This window comes from Cricetulus griseus (genome assembly GCF_003668045.3).
Source record: "Cricetulus griseus strain 17A/GY chromosome 1 unlocalized genomic scaffold, alternate assembly CriGri-PICRH-1.0 chr1_1, whole genome shotgun sequence".
NCBI lineage: Eukaryota > Metazoa > Chordata > Mammalia > Rodentia > Cricetidae > Cricetulus > Cricetulus griseus.
The window spans coordinates 231876050-231896267 of NW_023276807.1; the positions used below are offsets into that span (position 1 = coordinate 231876050).

The 20218-nt window shown below is 41.7% G+C and overlaps 1 protein-coding gene across 6 annotated transcripts in view; it reads left to right on the plus strand.

The window, feature by feature from the left end:
• Positions 1-20218, plus strand: part of Enox1 (ecto-NOX disulfide-thiol exchanger 1) — a 259391-nt gene that overhangs the window by 63387 nt on the left and 175786 nt on the right. For 4 of the 6 annotated variants that reach the window (XM_035452283.1, XM_035452285.1, XM_035452286.1 and 1 more), the window contains exons 2-3: positions 548-691; positions 1649-1786. In XM_035452283.1, the coding sequence (XP_035308174.1) occupies positions 622-691; positions 1649-1786 (208 nt within the window). In that variant the 5' untranslated portion in view covers positions 548-621. Of the gene's footprint in view, positions 1-197; positions 342-547; positions 692-1648; positions 1787-20218 lie in introns of those variants that run through there. The other 2 variants (XM_027390104.2, XM_035452284.1) reach the window with 2 other exon arrangements.

A 20218-nucleotide genomic window follows, 5' to 3' on the forward strand; every position in this document is an offset into this window, starting at 1 on the left:
CTTCTCAGGACAGGCCCTGCCATTTTCCCCTTGCCACAGCTCATGACTGTACTCTCTTTTGCAAGCCTTACAGAAAAAAAAAAAAAAGTTCTTGCTTTTTTTGATTCTTCCTCCCTACTTTTTGTCCTCTTTGAATACATTTCACAGATGACCGTCTTCCAAAATAACAACATCAATTAAATTTTTTTAACTTGAAAAGAAATCATGTTCGCCTTAGTCTGCCCTGGCTATTGGTGTGCAGTGTGCGGAGGCGGCTGTGCTGGTACTGATAAGGCCCATAGGCAAAGAGGCTGCAGCAGGAGACTAAACCGTAACACACTCAGACGCCAGCCCCGGGCCAGGTGAGGTGATAAGTTGACCCATACAATCTCCTAAGCAAGGAGACCCCGTGCCACAGCACTTTGGGTTGGGCAGTAAGCGCTTTGAGTTCTGTGCCCTGCTGCTGGAACTGGATCTTGGTGTTTTTGTTCTGTGTTTAAGTAACAGCAGTCTGTTACTCTTCCCTACGAATGCCCCTTCCTCACCACAATCCTGTCCTTTTTTACAGAGTCCAATGCTCTCCGAGGGGACCCTCCACTCAGCTGTCAGAGCACCCAGGAGCCCCATGGTGCTTGTCAGTCAATGGTAGATGCAGCTGTGTTCCAGAGCATTGCCCCGTGTTCTCAGGAGCTCCCTCAGATGATGGCAGCAGGTAAAGGGTGGGGGCCAGTGTGAGTCACAAACAAGATCTTTTGCATTTTTACTGGAAAAGCTTAATCAACCATGAAAATCAGTGTTGAATCAGGGGCCAGAGCCTGGGGACAGGAGGAGGCTATGAAACTCAAGAAAGGCAAAAAAGTGAAAAATCAAATTTAACACGGTTTTCTTTTTTCTGTTTAATTCCTGCTATTTGTCTTCTAATTTTATTTAGTTGTTTTATCAGCCAGTATTTATAAGAAATATTCTAAAGAGAGGCCATGAATTTGAAAGAGAGCGAGGAGGGGGTTCTGGGAGCATTTTGGAGGTAGGAAAGGGAAGTGAGAAATTATGTAATTGTATTATAACCTTTAAATAATAAAAATAAATAATAAGAAAGGAGTACTCTGAAAGAGTCATTTTAGATAGACATGTGCATTTCCTTAGAGGAGATATGCCTCAGTGATCACTTTACCAATCCAACCAGGATCTGTTCTGGTCCATGGCAAGTGTTTTCTTGTTGGATGGTTACACAGGACGCCTGGACCAGAGTAACCCTCAGAAACAGACACACTTATCTATCTTGCTGTGCTCGGCAGTGACTTCCCACTGCTTCCTTTTAGATCTTGTCTCTTAACACAAGTGTTGCCTCACCTAGAGGAGGAAAGTGATGCTTGTGTTTTCCCAGAGGTGCCTGTTTGATGGCATGCTGCAAACAATACAGATTCCATGTCATTGTTTTCATCTAGAAAGTTCCATGAACGCACTTCTTTATGCTCCCATCTTTTTGCTCCCATCCTGATGCTTTTACATGCAGAGAAATTATCAGCGCAGTATAGATCACAGTGAGTCTTTTTTTTTTTTAAGGCCTTGGCAGTGTGCTAAACGAAGCCTCATATCTTTAGAAACATGATTTCCTGTTAAAGGAAGAGCCCTGCCTGTCAACACTAAGCTGAGTTTGTTTTTCCTGCAGCAGCCGATGGTTTGGGGAGTATAGCCCTAGATACTACCCAGCTCAACATGTCCGTCACCGATCCCACAGCCTGGGCCACAGCTATGAATAACTTGGGCATGGTTCCCGTGGGGTTGCCTGGCCAGCAGCTCGTGTCTGGTAAGCTTTCTCCTGGTTTCAAAGATGTTTTGCAGCACTGCCAAATACCATGAGTGACAGGTGTTCAATGGTAACCTCTCTACATGCTGGTGCTGTATGTGGCTTTTGATTTTTGACTGGGGCATGTCTGGCTGTTTGCACTAGAGATTGTTTCCTCTGCACTTTGCTCTTTGCAGTCAAAGCAACCCTCTCCCTCATTGCTGTTGGTCCACACCGGGTCTTTTCCCCACAGCCTTGCAGCAGCAATCACACTCACTAATTGGTAGATGGGAGGCCAATAGCTTCTCTCCTATTTGCGAAACTTATTCTCGTTCGTGCCATTTGATCACCATCTCCTTTGTGATAGCTGGGAAGACACATGTTTGGTTGCCACTTTTGCTCATGTTCCCATGTTACAAATGTGGAAGTGGAAGATGAGTGTTGAGGGTCACTTTTCCAGCATTGAAGTGACGAGTAGAAACTCAGCTCAACGGACACCAAGTTCAGACTTTGCTGCCTGCCACACTCTGAAATAGTAATTCCAAGAAATCAATAGATGGCATGTTTAGAAATGTCATTAAGTCAAAGGTCATTTAAGGGTTTTACTGCTTAATTCAACATGTGTTTCTTGAGAGTTTTATGTGTGCTTTGTAAAACAGGCTTTGCTAACTGCCAGCAAAGTGTGTGTGTGTGTGTGTGTGTGTGTGTGTGTGTGTGTGTGTGTGTGTGTGTGTGTGTGTGTGTGTGTTCGTATGTATTGAAATAGAAAAAAAGTGACTTATAGATCTAGAAAGCTACTGTGTAGGGCTGAGTGTGCCATGGTGGGTGGTAAAGAGGCAATATGGCAGTTTTCTGGTCAGTCCTTGGGACTCAGGAGGAAAGGTTGTCAGATGGGAAATGAGCTTTGTCTGCAGAGACAGTGAGACTTGTATGTCCACCCCCTCACTCAACAAATACTTACTGAGGCTCTACTGGGTACAGAGGCTTCACCAGTCAGCAAATTGGCTAGTTCCTACACTGAAGAATGTGTTTAAACAGCAGAATAATGGTCTTTGACCACCAAGTCCAGGGATAGCGGGTAGTGTGCACTAAGTCAAATCAGTTCTCTTTAGAATGTTTAATTCCACCCACAATGCTAAGTTAAAACTGTCCTTCCTCCTTCCTTTGTCCCTCTATCCCCTCCTCTCTCCCTTCCTTCATCCTTGCTGCCTTTCCTCTCTTCCCTTCTCTTTTGTCAACAATGTTCATGAACAAAAAAACTAAATTACCTACATTAAATTATAAGTATGCATATATATGTATGTATAGTTTCTTGTTTAAAACTTTTAATTTATTTTATATGTATCAATGATTTACCTGCATATAAGTCTGTGTACTGTGTGTATGTGTCTGATGCTCATAGAGGCCAGATCCCCTGGAACTGTAGTCATAAGCAGTTGAAACAGTTGTGAGCTGTGCTGCGTGAGATCTGAGAATGGAGCCCAGTTCCTCCAGAAGAGCAACCTGTGTTTCTAACCAGGGAGCCACTTCTCCATCTCCAGGATTTCCTTTTAGCACAGCAAAATGAAGCAGGAGAGGGGGGCTAGGTGACAAGAAATCCATGAGACAAAGAAAAAGTAAAGGAAAGAGCCAGGATTGTGGCCAGTTGAGATGATATACATGTATAATTCCAGCACTAGGAGGTTGAGGCAGGAGGGTTATGAGTTTCTGGCCATGTTGCTAGAGAAATCGCACCTTTAAAAATGCTATAGAATTACTATAATTGACAGCTATTCTGCTGTACGGGTGTGTGTGCACACATAAAGAACATGGTCTGTGAGTCACAAATGAGTTGATCCAGGCCCTTTCCTCAGAAGCTCATCCAGGCAGATACTTCCTTTTGATAACATGAGAGTAAAGATTTGTATTTCCCCCCTTACCTTTCCCCAGCTACCTAATAGAAATTTTCATACAATAAAAATTATTTCACTCACAGCTCCTATTTCTCTCAGAAAATGTGTGGCTTCTAGAGTGAGCCCACACCTCAATAATTCATTATTTTTTCCTCATGATTTTGAGTCTTCTGACATTTTAACCATGACCAATTTATGATTTTCCTAGCAACCTACCATGGAAAGAATTACAGCCCTACTCGTTATAGAAGATTTACCGTATCTGCCCCGAATTTCGTTCTCTATCTCCTATATGAGCCAGACCACCTAAACTGCTTTTGAGCCTTTCAGAGTGTCTCCCTGCTTTTCTTGCTCGCCTCTGTAGCCTGAGAAGGTAAACTGCACTTGGCTATGTTCTCAGGACCAGCTAACTGTAGTTACTGACCCAGCATCCTGTCCAGTTCTGTTGAGATTGGCTGGTCTTTGTATATTTTCCTTGTCTTTTTTTTTTTCCTATGAAGTGTTTCCAGTCATTGTGGATATGGAATTTTTTCTTATGTATTTTGTGAACATATACATTGCCTTCCACTATTTTCCTTTGTGTGCTTTCATGCTAAGAAGGTAAACCATCCATCAGGTCAGTAGCCACACCCTAAGTGCTGCATCCATTTCTACTCTTTTGTTCTGGGTGAGTTTCTTTGGAGCATTGGGAACCTTTTCTGTAGTGTGATCATGTCTGCTGAGACCTGTCAAAACACTTAGACATGGTAGCTTATGCAAAAAGTACATCTGTGTATAATGAGTATTTGCTGAATGTTGGCTTTTTATCTTACTTTTTTCCTTTTTAAAACTTTTTGACAGTTCCACACATGTAATAGTGAATTTTAGTTATTTCCACCCAACAGTCCCTTTTCTCACTCCCCTCCCTCTTCATCTACAATACTTTTCTTCCCAACAGGCTTCCTCCTACTCTTGTGTTTTCCTGTGTGTGACCCACTGGGTTTGAGTTTCTTGACTAAGTGTGGGGTAGGTTATGTACAGGAACACAAGCAATGTATAAGTGGCTACACCATTGAAGAAAATGACTCTTTCACACACCCCTCTCACACACACACAACCATTGTCTTCCCTGAGACCCTTAGGAAGGAGTGGAGCTCCATGAGCCACACCCCCACATGACACAATGTTGACAGATGCAGCCTGTATGTAGGTCTTATGCAGTAACAGCTGCTGTGGTAGGTTCATGACTGGAAAGCTCAGGATCTTACTCTTGATCCTGTCCCTGTCATTTTTCCTGAGCTTTTAAGAGGGTGACATAGATGTCCCATTTAGGGCTGATCACTCCACCATTACCTATTCTTGTCATATTAAAAAGAAAGCAGTTCGTGATCATAACCATCTAGTAAACAGTAGTATCATTAGCTTCCCCATTAGAGCCTATAACCTTGCCAGCCAGAATTAGAGAACCAGGCATCATTTCACTCCTGTGAATCTGTGAATCCCTTTTTCCTTAATTTTTGTTTTGGAAAAAAGTATTAGTGTGAGCATTTTAAAACACAGTCAGGGTTTTTCATCAATTAAAATGATTTTGCTTGGTTGGTTCTTAAAAATAAACTAGTAAATCAAAGAAGGAAATATTTTAAAGTTTCTTATTGTACACTAGGCAATTAATTTTGCTAGTACTTAGTTATATTTAATTTACTAATTTTATTTGTAGTTATGACAGGCTATTACTTCACCTTGCATTTTTTTCATGTCCCAAATTCTGTAAGAAAATTCACCTAAAGGTCCATGCATTGCAGGCTGGGTCTCCAGAGAATGGCCTTACTGGGATGTGGGGGAGCCTTCAGGAGGTGGGGGAGCCTTTAGGAGGTGGGGCCTAGTGGGAGGGAGTTAGGTCTTGGGGATATGTCCTTAGACAGGATATTGGAATCCAAGCTCTTCCATTTCTCTCTTTGCTATAATTCATGTTCACACCATGATTTCTGCTTTGGAAGGCAATGGGACCAACAACTGTGGACTGATACCTCGGAAACCATGAGACAGTTGACTTTCCTCGGGCATTTTATCAATGTCAGAAATCTGGCAAACACACTGTGTTTGTGCTTTCTTTCTCCTTTTATTATTTTTTTATGTTTTCCATTTATAAAAAGGTTATTCTCATTAAACTCATTTTACCAAATGTGGTCATGGGTTACTTTTAATTGGTTTATGTTTGCTTACTTTTTTATTTTAAATCTTTTTTAACACTCTGACTTCATACTTCCTAAAATATTTATCTAGCATCATTTTTCTTTTTAATGTTAATTCCTTTAAGAAACATTTCCTTTATGAATTTTTCATTCTGTCTCTAAGTGCAGATAGTTTACATACTCTTGAGGTTGATATGTGTATTTCCAGGTTTTATTTTCTCATTGACTCTTCTATCTTTTGTAAGAAATCAGATTTCTATAACTGTTCTCAGTTCTTAAAATGTTTATTGTATATTAAAGATCTGTTTTTATTCTAGCAGCAAATTGGTCAATTTGTACAGTTCTGTACTATGTTTATGGGAAGCTCTGTTGTCCCTTCTTACCTCACTTCATGTATAGAGCTATTTTTGTTCCTTCTCAGCATAGCTGGAGCATGATAGGAGGCTCAGTTTCCACAGTGGCCACCTCTGGAGTTCTTACTGTGACTACAGAACACCAGAGGCCGTGTTTCATATTTCAGAAGGGACATGAGTATTATTTAGGGTAGCATCCCTTCCAAGAAAGCTTCCCTGCCATATCTCTGACAGGATTATAGAGAGGTTTGTTTTATGAGTGCTTGGCATTCTCCCAAAGTTTCTGATTTTTCTAAATGACCAAGTACTCTTCCCATATTTGTTAAAATTAAACTGACACTAAATCCTGTTCCTTGATGCTTCTTCAGTTTATTGAGATTAAAATTATCAGCAAAGCAAAATACACATTTTTCATATCCTTTGATTTTTATCAAAAGGATTTCCCAAGAAATTGCATCACTTATTACCATCCTGTAGTACTTTTCTGATGTGCTGTCCTGTGCTGCCGTAAATATGCCTCTGCCATTTATCACCACACACCTTCAAAAATGCCCATTTACCTTCCTGTAATCTACGTGAGATCGTTGCAATGGACTTGTTTACTCGTGTCCAAAATAGAGCATTGTATTGTTATGCGTGCCCCCTATATCCTCTGCTGCAAAGGGATGCTGCTTTCTTCCACTGTTTCACGTTTGTTTGAGGGTTTGTGATTTTTGTTGTTGCTGTTGGTTTGTTTTATTTTAGTATTTTGTGCATTGTTAGACTATGTTTTCTAAATTGGTTTGCTGAAGATCTGTGTCCCACATTTATCATTAGGTAGGGTGAATGTTGCATTAGGATGTAGATGGCCTGACAACCATGGCCACCTCTGTGTTCAACACAGGTAAATTGCTTTCTTTGTCCATTTTCTCTGACTCTTTACTATGTTGATACACAATGTGCAGTTTTTCACGTTGTGGAAGCTAGTATGTAGGTAGGATTCTCGAACTTAATCCGACCTTTAGGAAATACCAGTATTTCCTGAGACACAAGAGTGTAGCCCTCTGCACAGGGCATTTCCTATCAGCCAACGAAAACCTTTGCCAATGCCTCCTTACTTCATTGTCACATATGCTATCACTCACATGACCTCATCTACCATTGTTGTTTGTATGTGTTCTACCTGAATGGTGTCCCTGTCTAATTCCACCTTTCCTAGCAACTGTTCTCTGTTCAGGTTTTCCTGAAACCTATTCTCAGTTTTCTGTGACACATTGTTCCTGTATAAGGGACCATGCCTGAGGTGTCACAGACCAGAATCTAGCTGTCAAATCCTGATCTCTGGCCATCTGTGAAGCCAGACACTCTCTCCTCGATTGTCCAAATCTCTCTCTCTCTCTCTCTCTCTCTCTCTCTCTCTCTCTCTCTCTCTCTCTCTCTCTCTCCTCTCTCCCCTCCCCTCCCCCTCCCCCTCCTCTCCTCTCCCTCTCCCTCTCCCGTTCACACACACACTCACACACACACACTCACACACACACACACACACACACACACACACACACACACACACACCCTCTCACTTTCATTCTCTCTCTTATTTTGTAAGATTTATTTTTTGAAGTTGGGCATGATGGCTCAGAAAGCAGAGGTAAGTGGATCTTAGTGAGTTTGAGGCCAGCCTGGTCTATAAATAGAGTTCCAGGACAGTTAGGGCTGTTACACAAAGAAACCCTGTCTCAAAAAAATAAATAAAAGTTAATTAATTAATTAAATCAATACAAATTTATATTCATTATGTAGACACATAGAGAACATATCTTCATCTTCATCTTATCTGCCCCTCACTCTCCCTTTCCAGTTTCTGTCAGGATCCCCATCACATCTCTTCCTTCCTAACTTTATTTCTTTTTAAAATAATGTTAATGTTTTCATTGTTTAATAATTTCATACATGCATATAATATATTTTGATGAAAGTTTATTCCCATCCCTTTCCATATTATTCTCTTCAAACTTCCCTCATTCTGTTTTAAAAGTCCACTGTATCTACTTAGTGTTGCCAGTGTGCACGTTGGTAGTTAACAGTGCTATCTCCTGAACCATGTATAGACTGTCAGGGAGTCTTGAGAAAGACTGACTCTCCCTCTCTCTATAGCTATCAGTGCCCAATAGCTCTTGGGCTAGGGGTAGGATTCATGACTACCTCCCTCCTCTGTGTGGAACTTTTTTATGTGGCTTGAGCTCAAACAGGTCTTGTGCATGTTGTTACAACTTCTGTGACTTCCTATGAGCAACTGCCTGACATGTCCAGGAAACACCACTTCCTGTAGTCATCCACTGCCTCTAGCTCTTCCTACCCCTTCTTCCATGGTGATCCCTGGGCTCTGGAAGAAGGATGAATAATACAGACGTCCCATTTAGAGCCAAGTACTCCAAAGACTTTTATTCTTTGCATTCGGATCTTTTATTCTTTGCAGGTGTGGATCTCTGAGTTAATCACCCCAGCTTTTCTGATGAGAGTTGAGAGATGCAGTCATCTTTGGGGATGGAGATAAATCATTAGAAGTTGCTTTAATACTATGTGCAATTAGTAGAGTTATGGTAGTAGGTTGTCCCCTAGGCCACAGGTTCTTGGCCCCATTAACGGTGACAGGCATGACTTCCATCTTGAAGAACTGGCCTTAAATCTAATCCAAGGGGTTAATCCAATACAACTGACCTTTAGTACCAGGGGTTAATTACTGCCATAACATTCATGCCACCATTGCATCAGGGACTTTTCTTTTTAGGCTGGTCATTACTGCAGTTCTCACAGCTAGGTAAGACTAGTGGTTCCCTTTTTGTCTTGGTAGGGTACACAGCACCTCAGAGCTCTATGAAGGCTAGCCATTCAGGACAAAGCTTCCAGGTCGGTGTCAAGTTTCTCCATGTTCTGTGCCTCAAGTATGTGATGTTTTAAGCAATGTAGTCTGACAGTTAGATTCTGCAGGGTAACCAAAAGCAGTGACAATCCCCTGTACTGTTTGGTGCAGGGGTGGGATCTTTGGGATCCCAGTGACCAACAACTCCAAAAGAAGTCACCCATTCCCGGCACTGGGCGTGGTATCTGATAGCCTATGGTTTTAGAGGCATTGTCCCTGTTGTAGGATAATTCCCATTTAAACTCCCAGGTGGTAGGGTAAGGGTCATAATAGAAAGTCTGGGTGGAAACAGGGGCCTTCTTCATTATCCCTCCCCTTCCCTGAGGTTCTCATTCATTTTCATTCATCTCTGCTTCCTCAGACTATTTTTTTTTTCTCTAGTTCCCTTCTTGGGTTGTTTAATCCTCCCAGGAACACCTTTTATCCTCTTTAATGTGCCCAGATATGAAGAGGCATTTGCTAAATCCTTTCATCTCCTCAAGCATCGCCCCTTTAACTGGGATTTACTGAGCCAGATGTTGTCCTGAATGCTGGGATTACAAGACATAGACCTCACTGCCATGTAGTGGAGAGATGGGAATAGTAAATAAGCAAATACAAATCAACAAAAGGTATGGATGCTATGCAGTCCCACTACAGAGAAAAAAGCATGGCAGTGGTGAGGTGCAAAGGACTTTTTAAGTGCTACAGATCACCCTTGGTAATTTGGGAAGTTGGCAACAGGTCATTAGATAGATACAAGGTTGTAACAGTTTCACAGACAAGAGACAATAATACAATAATGCCTGTGTGTCCTCTCAGCTTTACTAGCAAGGGCTTTGTTTTGTTTTCTTTTGTGTGGGGGTGCTGTAAGGGTGAGGGGAGGATATGGGAGGACTGGGAGGTGAATAGATTTGGGGTGCATGATGTGAAACTCCCCAAGAATCAAGAAAGAAGTTAACTTTAAAAAAAAATAAATAAAATAATGCTACTCATAATCCTGGCATTGGAGGCATAACTATGCGAAGGGCCGCAAGAGACATTTATCAATGATTATAGAAACATTAGGAATGGCCAGCTGAGTCCATGTGGAATATACGGAAAGTGAAGCATAACCATGAATCCTAGGAGTCTAGCCTTGGAAATGGATTCAGTGGTGGGGAAGGGAAGGAGAAAAAAAAGAGGAAGGGCAGTCGCCTGTTTTCCGTTTTGGTATAACAAGTTTGAGGAACCGTCTATAAGGAAGCATGCAGTAAGCACTCTACTTTATGAGTCCTTGGCCCAAGCAGGAGGAAGATGGAGAAGTAGCTTTGGCAGCCATGACACATGATGGTCTTGCATGCCATGGGGATTTTTTTTTTTTTGCCTGTGAAATTAGACTCCTTTGTCTGTTCCTGCTGATGTCAGTCTGACCTGTGATCCAAATCTCATATTTCTTCTCCTGTGTCCTACTAGATTCTGCTTATTGCTCGGTTCCAAGGCTTGAAAAAGAGATGTGGGTCTAAGGTAGCAAATGCCTTCTGGAAAACCCGCCACACACCATCTCCTCAGCTCACAGATACACAGAGCACTCTGTCGATAAACTAACCCACAGGCCTGCATTTAGTATTAAAATAGTGCTCAGGGCAGCACAGCTCTCATCTCCACGCCTCAAACTGTCTGACCCAGAAGTGCTTACAAGGAGGTAGGAAGCCTGACACGTCGAGATGGGACTTTCTCAGAGAAGATGCTCAGAGCTCTCCTTTGTTTTCATTTTCTAACTAATTGAAAGACTCCTCATTATCCAGGGTCAGAAAACAGATTGGCCCTTGACTTAGCGTTCACGATTTATGTACCATACCTCTGTACTTGTGATAGCTTTGTCCCAGTTCACACAGTTATTTACCCTTCTCTCCAGTACGATAGGACCTGGTGGTGGTAGACTTACTCACACAGCGTGTCACCAGAGCTTCAAATTGCACACCGTATTTTATAAGGGACTAGAGAAATGGGAATTTCCATGATGGGTGATGTGCTCATGGAACACGAAGTAGGTGCTGTGGTGGTTTGGATGAGAATTGCCCCCCATGGGTTTATGTATTTGAACACTAGGCTACCAGTTTGGGGAGGTTAAGAACCTTTAGGAGATGCAGCTTCATTGAAGGAAGTACTTCACTTAGGGTTGGTTTTGAGGGTTCATAGCCTGAACCTCTTTCCTGTTTGCTTTCTCTACTTCTTGTGTGGATGGGAATGTAACAGCCAACTTCCTGCTTCTGTCACTATGCTATATCTTCCCCACAAATTTGAATTTAACTCTCTGGATAAGCAAAACCAAATCAAAACAAAACAAAAATCCACAACACAACACCCTCTTGCCAGGCTTGGTGGAGTACACCTTTAAGCTCAGCACTGCAAGAGCTAAAGTCAGACCAATCTCTGTGAGTTTGAGGAGAGCCTGGTCTACCTAATGCTACCTTAATGAGATCCCCCCCCCAAAAAAAGAATGTTCCTTTCTTCCTTAAGTTATATTTTATTGAAGCCACAGAAAAGTAACCAATTACAGATGCTATATAAATAATTGTGCAAATGATTCATTGCCAACCATGGGTCATTATCGAGAGGAGGAGCATGGGTTTACCTAGTGGTTTGGGGGGAGAGCTTTAAAAAACTGCTTCTCTAATTTAGTTAGGCCCTGAGTAAAATCGTATATTTTCCCTCACAGAGGACATTATTTTCCAGGGGACAGGAAGAAAATCCATAGTTAAATTCACATATCAAGATTGATTTGAGGGTCCTTAACCTAGGGTGTGTTTGTGTGTGTGTGTGTGTGTGTGTGTGTGTGTGTGTACATCCATGGACAATAATCTTTGTTATAATGTCAGAGTCTTTTATTTGTTAATATGCACAGTGAATTCTGCATCATTTCTTCATTTTGTTCCCTTTAAATATTCTGCAGCCTTATTTATGTGTTCATAGTATGATCTCAAGTTGTGGAAATATCACATTATGCATTTCCATGACTATTGTTTATCTAATAGATTGTCCTGGTTACTATGGGCAAGAACTTAATTCATACTTCATTCATCTTTATATTTTCTCTGTTATCAAACAGAGAGCTTAAGGCTCAGCAGCTATATAATAGAGTAGATTTACTATTTTATTCATTTATGTGAATAATTATATAAAACATAAAAAAGAAAGTATCATCCTTGGCCACTAGACATTTCTTAAGTATAGTCTTTATATCTTTAATCATGGTGACATGTCAAGGGTGAAGACACCCACTGTCCCTGACTGACATCTCATAATGGAGAACGATCTGTCTCAGTTGTGTGTGTTCTAGGAACACCTCTTTCCTGCCATTCCACATGGTGTTCATGCTGTCTTCTACCTTTCTGTGCATCTGCAGTGTGTTTGTGAGACTTTTTTACTTTGCTTATTTTCAAATTCTATTATCTATGCCACTTCTGAGCCTCCTTCTCCTGACTGACGGTCCTCTTCTTTCTTTGCATGTCTCAGTAAGGCTTTGTGTCTGTCAAACACTTTAAATTTTATATTGCCATGGGATAGATTTTTTTTAATTTCCTCAAATATCTTTTGTGATTTGATCAGGATATGGTGAAATTGCTTGGAAACAGTTTCGATTCTCTCTAAGCTTTCATCAGGCTTGGGTAGGTATGTCCAGGGAACCCTCTAGACTACACAGAATTTAGACTAATTCTAGATGAAAAACTTTAGGGAACTTTCCTCCACGTGTTACAAGGTTCCCCACCTCTGGCTTCTGGGAACTTGACCCATTTCCAACCCCCTTTGAGCTTCAGGCCTGCCTCTGTCCTCATCCTTTCACCTGGCTTTTGCCCTAGCACTGGCATTTTCCTCACCACCATGGTGATAACACTAAACTGAGGACCCTGAACACAAATGGATGCGGTGTCTGATAAGTCTGACTCGTTGCACCTACCCACAGCCCTGTGGATGCTGCACTTAGCCAGAAGGCAGAATCTGCTTGGATTTCTCGTCTTTGCATTAAGCCATGGAGAGAGGGCTGAGCCAATAATAGGCTCAGTTTCAAATGTTTCTAGATGCTCATCATCCTGTGTGTCCTGTTGTCCCATCTCTGGAAGCTGTCACTTCACATATTCTTCTCATTTTTTTTCTTTTTTACTTGAGGTAGCGAATAAAGTCCATCACTATTATTTCCTCATTGCTGGAAGGAGAAGTGTTCAGAGATTTCCAAAATGTTTATATGTATTTCTTAGAGATCTGAGCAGTATGAGTCTGAGGGTATTGTGTGAGTGACTTAAGGAATGCCAAGGAGGATAATAACAAATCCTGTCAGTTATAAGAAAGTAGAGGGGAAACCTTATGAGAAGACAAATGGGTAAGGGAGGGGTGATAAGAGGGAAGGTAATATTGGCTCATGGTGTACGTGTATAAAAGCACACTGAAACATGTTGATTTGTATAGTATATATATGCCAATAGAAACCCAAAACATCAAAACACAAATTTCCATATTCTAAGAACTTACCGATGATTGAAAATTTAATGTATGCTAAAGGCTCTAAATATTTTTCTATATTTAGTATTCTGCTAGGTAATATTAGTCACCTTATAGAGCATAGGTAGAGAACTAAAACCTGTGTGATACTAATCAACTTGCCCACAGTTACGGAGATAGAACAGGGTAATTTTGGAATTGATACCAGCTCTGCTGTCTAAGCCTTTTTCTACTCTATCAAGATTTGTAGAGAAATAGCTAAAGAAAAGCCTCTTACAGTTTTGCCTTATGCCAATCCTATCTTTATGCTTTTTGTAGAAATCCTTAGCTCAAAACACTGTTGGTAAGGAAGGAGAGGCATCATGGGGATGTTTTTTTATTATCATTATTATTGTTACACTGGAATTTAAGAGATTTCAATTGTCTAATTTATATGCACTTATTCCTAGGAAGCCTTTTAGGACTTGGAGTTCTGGGGATCTGGAATTTGTACTAGTGCTTTACAGGGAATAACTTAGTGATACAAAACAGACTACTGGGAATGAGACCGTCATGGCCAGTCCTGAGGTTCATGATGAGCAAAATACTGTAAGGACAGGGATGACATACTTGAACCATATGAAAATAAGGAAGTTCCATTGAAGAAAAGATAACACTTCAAGTATTTTAAGATTAATGCAAATTAGATGGACATAGGTCAAGCCAACTTAACCCTTTACTACATGGAAGATGTAGGAGGCAGGCAGACAGATGTATGTGTTGCTCTGGTAACACAAGTACCAAGAGCTCTTGCTGATGGAGAGCCATGTACATCTGCTGATTGCAAGTGAGCAGCTGGGGACTGGAAAATGTGAGGAGAGAATGCCTTTAAGGTCCCCCACGATGGGCCAGGGAGGGGTGACTGAGAACAGCAAGGTTGCTAACTGGAATTTGAAAGCCCTACATAGCTTTCCCATGAAGCATGACTCTTCTCAGGGGGTAGAGAATGTGGGATACACACAGGCCTACATTGAACAGCTAGATTAAAGCAAAGGATAGGGACACGAAGGTAGGACCACACATTCCTACAGGAGTGTAGAGATGACAGTAAAGAAAAGGGAGGCTTGACTGTGGGGAGAAAGTGGAGAACGGGAGGAACATAGAACAGTAAACAAGAAGAAGAGGAGATGAAGGTGTGGACAGAGGAGGGCATTAGCCTACAACTGCAATAGATTGGGATTTTGCCTGTAATAATTTTGTTAAACACTGAATAATCATCTCTAGAAGGTGAAGATAATAACTTTAGGGTCTATGGTGTGTGGTTTGACTCCATGTTCTTCCCCTCAGGTGTATAGCCTCAAGCACATTATTTAACCTGTCTGGGTTGTGTATCTGCATAGAGGGAGATTTTTTTCCTATTATTGAGATTTTTTTTTCTCACATAATATACCCCGATTGTGGCTTCCCCTCCCTCCACTCCTCCAAGTTTCTCCCCAACTCCCCACCCATCCAGGTCCACTCCATTTCTGTGTCTCATTAGGAAACTGGCTTCTAAGAAGTAATAATAAGATGAATGTAATAGAATAAAACAAACAAGCCAAAACCACATTGGGATTGGACAAAACAAACAGGAAAAGAGCCCAAGAGAAGGCATAAGAAACAGAGACCTTCTTGTTCACACACTCAGGAACTCCATCAAAAGAAGCTGTAGTGTATATGCAGAGGACCTGATGCGGGCCCTGTGCATGCTGCCTGAGTCTGTGAGTTCACATGGGCTTTGGTCATGTTGATTTAAAGGGCCTCATTTCCTTGGTGTCCTCCACCTCCACTGGTTCTTATACTCTTTCTGCCCCCTCTTCTGCAGGGTTCCTGAGGAGAGGGATTTGATGGAGACATCCAATTTAGGACTGAGGGTTCCAAGGTATCTCACTCTGTATAATGTCTGGCTGAGGATCTCTGTATTTGTTCCCATCTGCTGCAGGAGGAAGGAAGCTTCTAATGGCTGAGCAAGACATGATCTATGAGTGTAGCAGAATGTCATTAGGAATCATTTTTTTTTTTAGAACAGTAGTATCTGGTTTTACCCTAGGCCCTAGGAGATCTAGTCTCAGGTTCCTGGTTACACAAACAACCTTAGGTATGGGTTCCATCTCATTTAGAAGGCCTTAAGTCTAATCAGATACTGGTTTGTTACTATCACAAGCTTCATGCTATCATTATACAAGTATGCAAGTAGGACATCCTTGTCAATCCAGGGGTTTGTTGGTGTTTTGCCTGGAAGGAGATGTTAAAGTCGATGTCATGGAATTGTTGCAGTGTCCAGGATTGATTGGTAATGTAGGGTATTAGTCGTATGTGAGAGAGCCACATACTATAGGTTGTTTATTATTATTATTATTATTATTATTATTATTATTATTATTATTTTATTATCATCATCAGTAGAGGAAGGAGTAGAGAAGGAGAAATAGTGATCTTGAGAGATTTCCCATGAAATGGATAAAAATAGAAAACAAAAAAATGACCTCTGTGGAAAATGTTTCCCTTGTCCTGATTTTTCCCATTCTTTTCCTCTATAAGCCATGTAAAGGCAACAAGTGTGCCCTCAGTACACAAGTATAACTCACAAGTATCTCTTACAAGTGATTTGTGTTGACACTGCCTGTGTTGTCCATTACTACTACTGCTTTAGATTTTTTTTTTGAAACGTGAAACCATCAAACATGAAATTTAAGCCTTTGAAGCACACCTTGGGGCCTGGGCATGGCTCAGGAAGCTTATCGGATGCTAACTTCTATTGCCTTAATTAGAACACAATTCTACAGTGTAACGGAGTTTTGTAAAAGTAGCTGAGCCGAAAATCCCCTGAAAGGTGGTTGCAGATACAAATTTAAAACTTCTACCATGATTGGAATGCATGCATCTTGTGAAAACTCAATGTTGAAATTCTAGTTTCAAGGTTTCAGGAAGAGGGACCGCTAGCTGGCCATGCTGTGACTCCAGAGATGTTATGACAAGGATTCATGCTCTTATAAAAGAGATCTAGGAGGCTACCTGTTTCCATCCGCCATGTAAGGATGCAATGAGAAGGGACCAGCATGGAGCATTAAGTAGGTATTAGCAGATACTGAATCTGACAGTGCCTTTATAGTAGACTCTCCTACTTCCAATGTTGTGAAAAATAAACTTGTGTTGTTTATACTCAGTCTTTTAGTTCCTTACAGCAGTCCTAGAAAACTAAAGCATAGGGCTTATACTCATCTAATTCACTTTTACATTGATTAAAAAACAAGTATGTCTTATGCATTAATACAGAACATCATTGAAGTATATAATACACCATTTTCTTCCTCACCTGGGCATTTTCTTATACAATAAAAGATGAAATTTTGACCTTGAGACTTTCCTTCTGAAAGTCCCTGCCTAAAGAATGAGAGGAGATTTTATCCTTAGGAGATGGAGAAATAGCATAGGCTTCAAGCCCACAAAATCTTTCAAACCACGAGGGCATCTTTAAAGAAATATCCCTCACATCAGTGGATAGGATGCTTGTGACCTCCATCAGTTAATGCATCCTAGCCATTTATTCCATCTCAGCAGGAAAAATAGGCCTCAGTGCCCTAATGTGAGCTGACTAAAGCCGCCACAGGGGACCCCTTGGCCAGAGTGAACCATCACTGATGAGATTCTAACCAGAGACATTTTCGTGAGCTGTGCAATCACTCAAAATGCTCATTTTGTATTTGCAAGACTTAGTGGCCTCTTTTGGAAACCATGAATTCGAGAACATCTTTTTGAATTTGTTCATCTCCAGCTGTGTGAAAATACTGCCTAGTCATGGGTAGGAAAAAGGCAATTTAGAAAAATAATAGAAGAAAAAGATGATTTCATCTTTGTCTAGAGTTTCCACGCCGTCCTACTGGGACTTGGCCAGGATAAGGGCAGATCAGAGATTCTGTAGAGTATGGAGGACCCCAGGGTGGGAGGTCCATGGCTGGCCAGTGAAGACAGTCATGGGTACAGACATGCAGTAAAGAATATGAGTATAGCACTGAATGAACAAAAGTCGGAGTGCTGGAGGCCCTGGGTACAAGACATTGACTACTGTGCTGCCATCAAACAACTGTGGGCAAGTGTGAGACTCATTCATCTTTCCTAGGGATGACACGAGCATTTACGCACCTCAGATAGGGTACCAATAACAGACAATAACAGATAGTGTAGCAGTCCCACCCAAGTATAATTTGGTGAACCAGTAGGTTTATTAGGCTCACAGGCGAGTGAGTGAATAACCCCAAAATCTCCACATCACCAAAATATCCCACCCCAGCATAGATAATTGTTTCTCCATAACTGCACAGTTGGGGTCCCTCTGTCAGCTCTGAGTTGCAGTGTCCTTGCTAAGGTGATAAGGCATGCAGCTGAGGCTGAGTTGTCTTCTCAGATGGAAAGTCAATTGGGGCCATTTTCCTTTGTCTTTTGGTATGTGTGCCTCCTTCATGAATGTGGTTCACCAAAGAAATATACAGGGACACACCAAGAATGGCTGATGAAACCAGAGAGTATATTGCAGTCTCTGAAAGTAATGCACAGGGAACAGGGTTGTGGGGAACCTCTAGAAGTTGTATTGTCCTACTATGAGTGAGTCTGTGGGACTGAGCCTGAGCTGTCTGTACCCAGAAATAATTGACCCATGTAAGGGACGAATTACAAGAAGTTGTCTACAGCTATACCACCCTGAATGTGCCCCCATCTTGTCTGATTGCAGAAGCTAAGCAGAGTCAGGTCTGATTAGTACTTGGATGGCAGAATTACAACAATAAAAAGCCATGTGGATGTATTCCTCCACACTGTCCTCTGAAATGACATAAAAAGTTGGAAAGGGAGAATGAGATGGAGGTGTGTGCTTGCTATTCGTCTATAACGAAGAGCTAAGAAGCTAAGAGGAAAGAGATTAAAGTTAAATCTGTGCTAAATAACCCCTGCTACAGTCTGAAAACTGGGAGCCTATGATAATAACAGTGAGGAGGGAGAAAATGAGGTTACAATGATAGTGAAGGATGATGGGGGAAGTGCTTCTGTGTATGTGTTTGTCTTATTGGATGATAAATAAAGGCAGCAAGTTGGGTGGGAGTAGGAGTCAAGGGGGATTCTGGGAAATGTAGTAAAGAAGTGGTGATCCAGGCAGGAAGTGACATAGCAGGGAGACTCATATATAAGCAAGGGCAAGAAAGAAGTCCTTCCCTCCCTCCCCTCCCGTCTCTCTTCCTTTTTCTCCCCCTTCCTTTCTCTCTTCCTCCTGCTCTCTGCTCTACAGTCGCCATGTGACCCAGGAAGAGGACGACAGCAGAAGGCGTCCTCCATAAGATAAGTCTTATGATTATGGATGATAATTAAGACTGAGCTAGCAAGTAAGAAATCCTACTCATTGGCCAAACAGTACTTTATTTATCATCCAATTAAGACAAACATACATACTTCCCCCATCATCAGGAGATGAGCATACGAGGTAGTATGTGATGCCCATGTCCATGAGCAAGGCAGAACTGTATTCACCAGAAAACCAAGAAAGGAGTTGATTCAGCAAGAGCCTGGGGACTGGGGTGGGGCCTTTATGGCTTTATTAAGTCTCATGATAGAAGATGGTTTTGAAGAGGAAGGGGAGGCTCTGGGTGACTTAGATTGGCATGTGAATTGGGTTTGTAAAGCACTAAAGCAAGAGAGCATACGGAGGGGAAGTTAGAGAAGGGAACTCTGACTGTGTAGCTATGAGGAAGTGGTAAGCCATGGTGGGGTGGGATGTTTTGGTAATGCATTGGGGTCAGCCACATTCCTACAAGTTATCCCTCACCTATATTCTGTAACTGAGTCCAATGACTCATTGATTCACCAAGCTAGACTTGGGTGGAATGGTTCCTGTGTCCTGTCATTAGTGCCCTCTCTAGAGTAATTAGACCTTTGTTCATATCTCCCTGCAGGAAAAGTCCTGTAATAGGAAGTCACACATATTTCCAGGGCCCCACTTGGCCCCGTCAAAAGAGGATGCTCAGCTCCCTTAAAGCTCTGTTATTTGGTTATTTAGAGAACTCCCCCATCAAGAACTTAAGACATCAATGCCCCCGAAGCTACTACAACTTGCATCCAGTTAATTACCTTCAGGAAATAAAGCAACATAGCAGCACAGAACCTACATGCACAGTGTGCCTGTAATTAAGATAATCTTTTTGGTGGCGATGGAGTCTTTTGTTTGTGTGTGCATCTATTCTCTAATGGATCCAGAGAGCCCCTGCAGAGTTAATCACACCTGTAACTGTGTGAGTGATGTGGGAGAATCACTCCAAGAACTCACTCTAATCTCTTATGGCTTTGAAGGGCCAGGCCCAAGAGCAGGAAGGATTGTTGCCAGCTCCAGGGCCTTGGACTTAGCAGTGGAATATGCTGAGTGCAGCAATGCTGGAGTTTAGATGTGAAAATGTGCAACCATGAATGGCCACAGTAACTCAGATGCTCAGTATGCTGCAGTCTCAGTTCAGGCAATTTTAGAAAAGTGTGCAATGCTTGATCTTTTCTTTAGGTAAAAGGTAACTGGTGAACACATTGCTGAGATCCCACCTCGATGGCCTTGTGGGCGTTTATGATAACTTTTTATCATGATTATATGTAGTTTCTTTCTTTGGTGCTAGGGATGAAACCCAGGACCT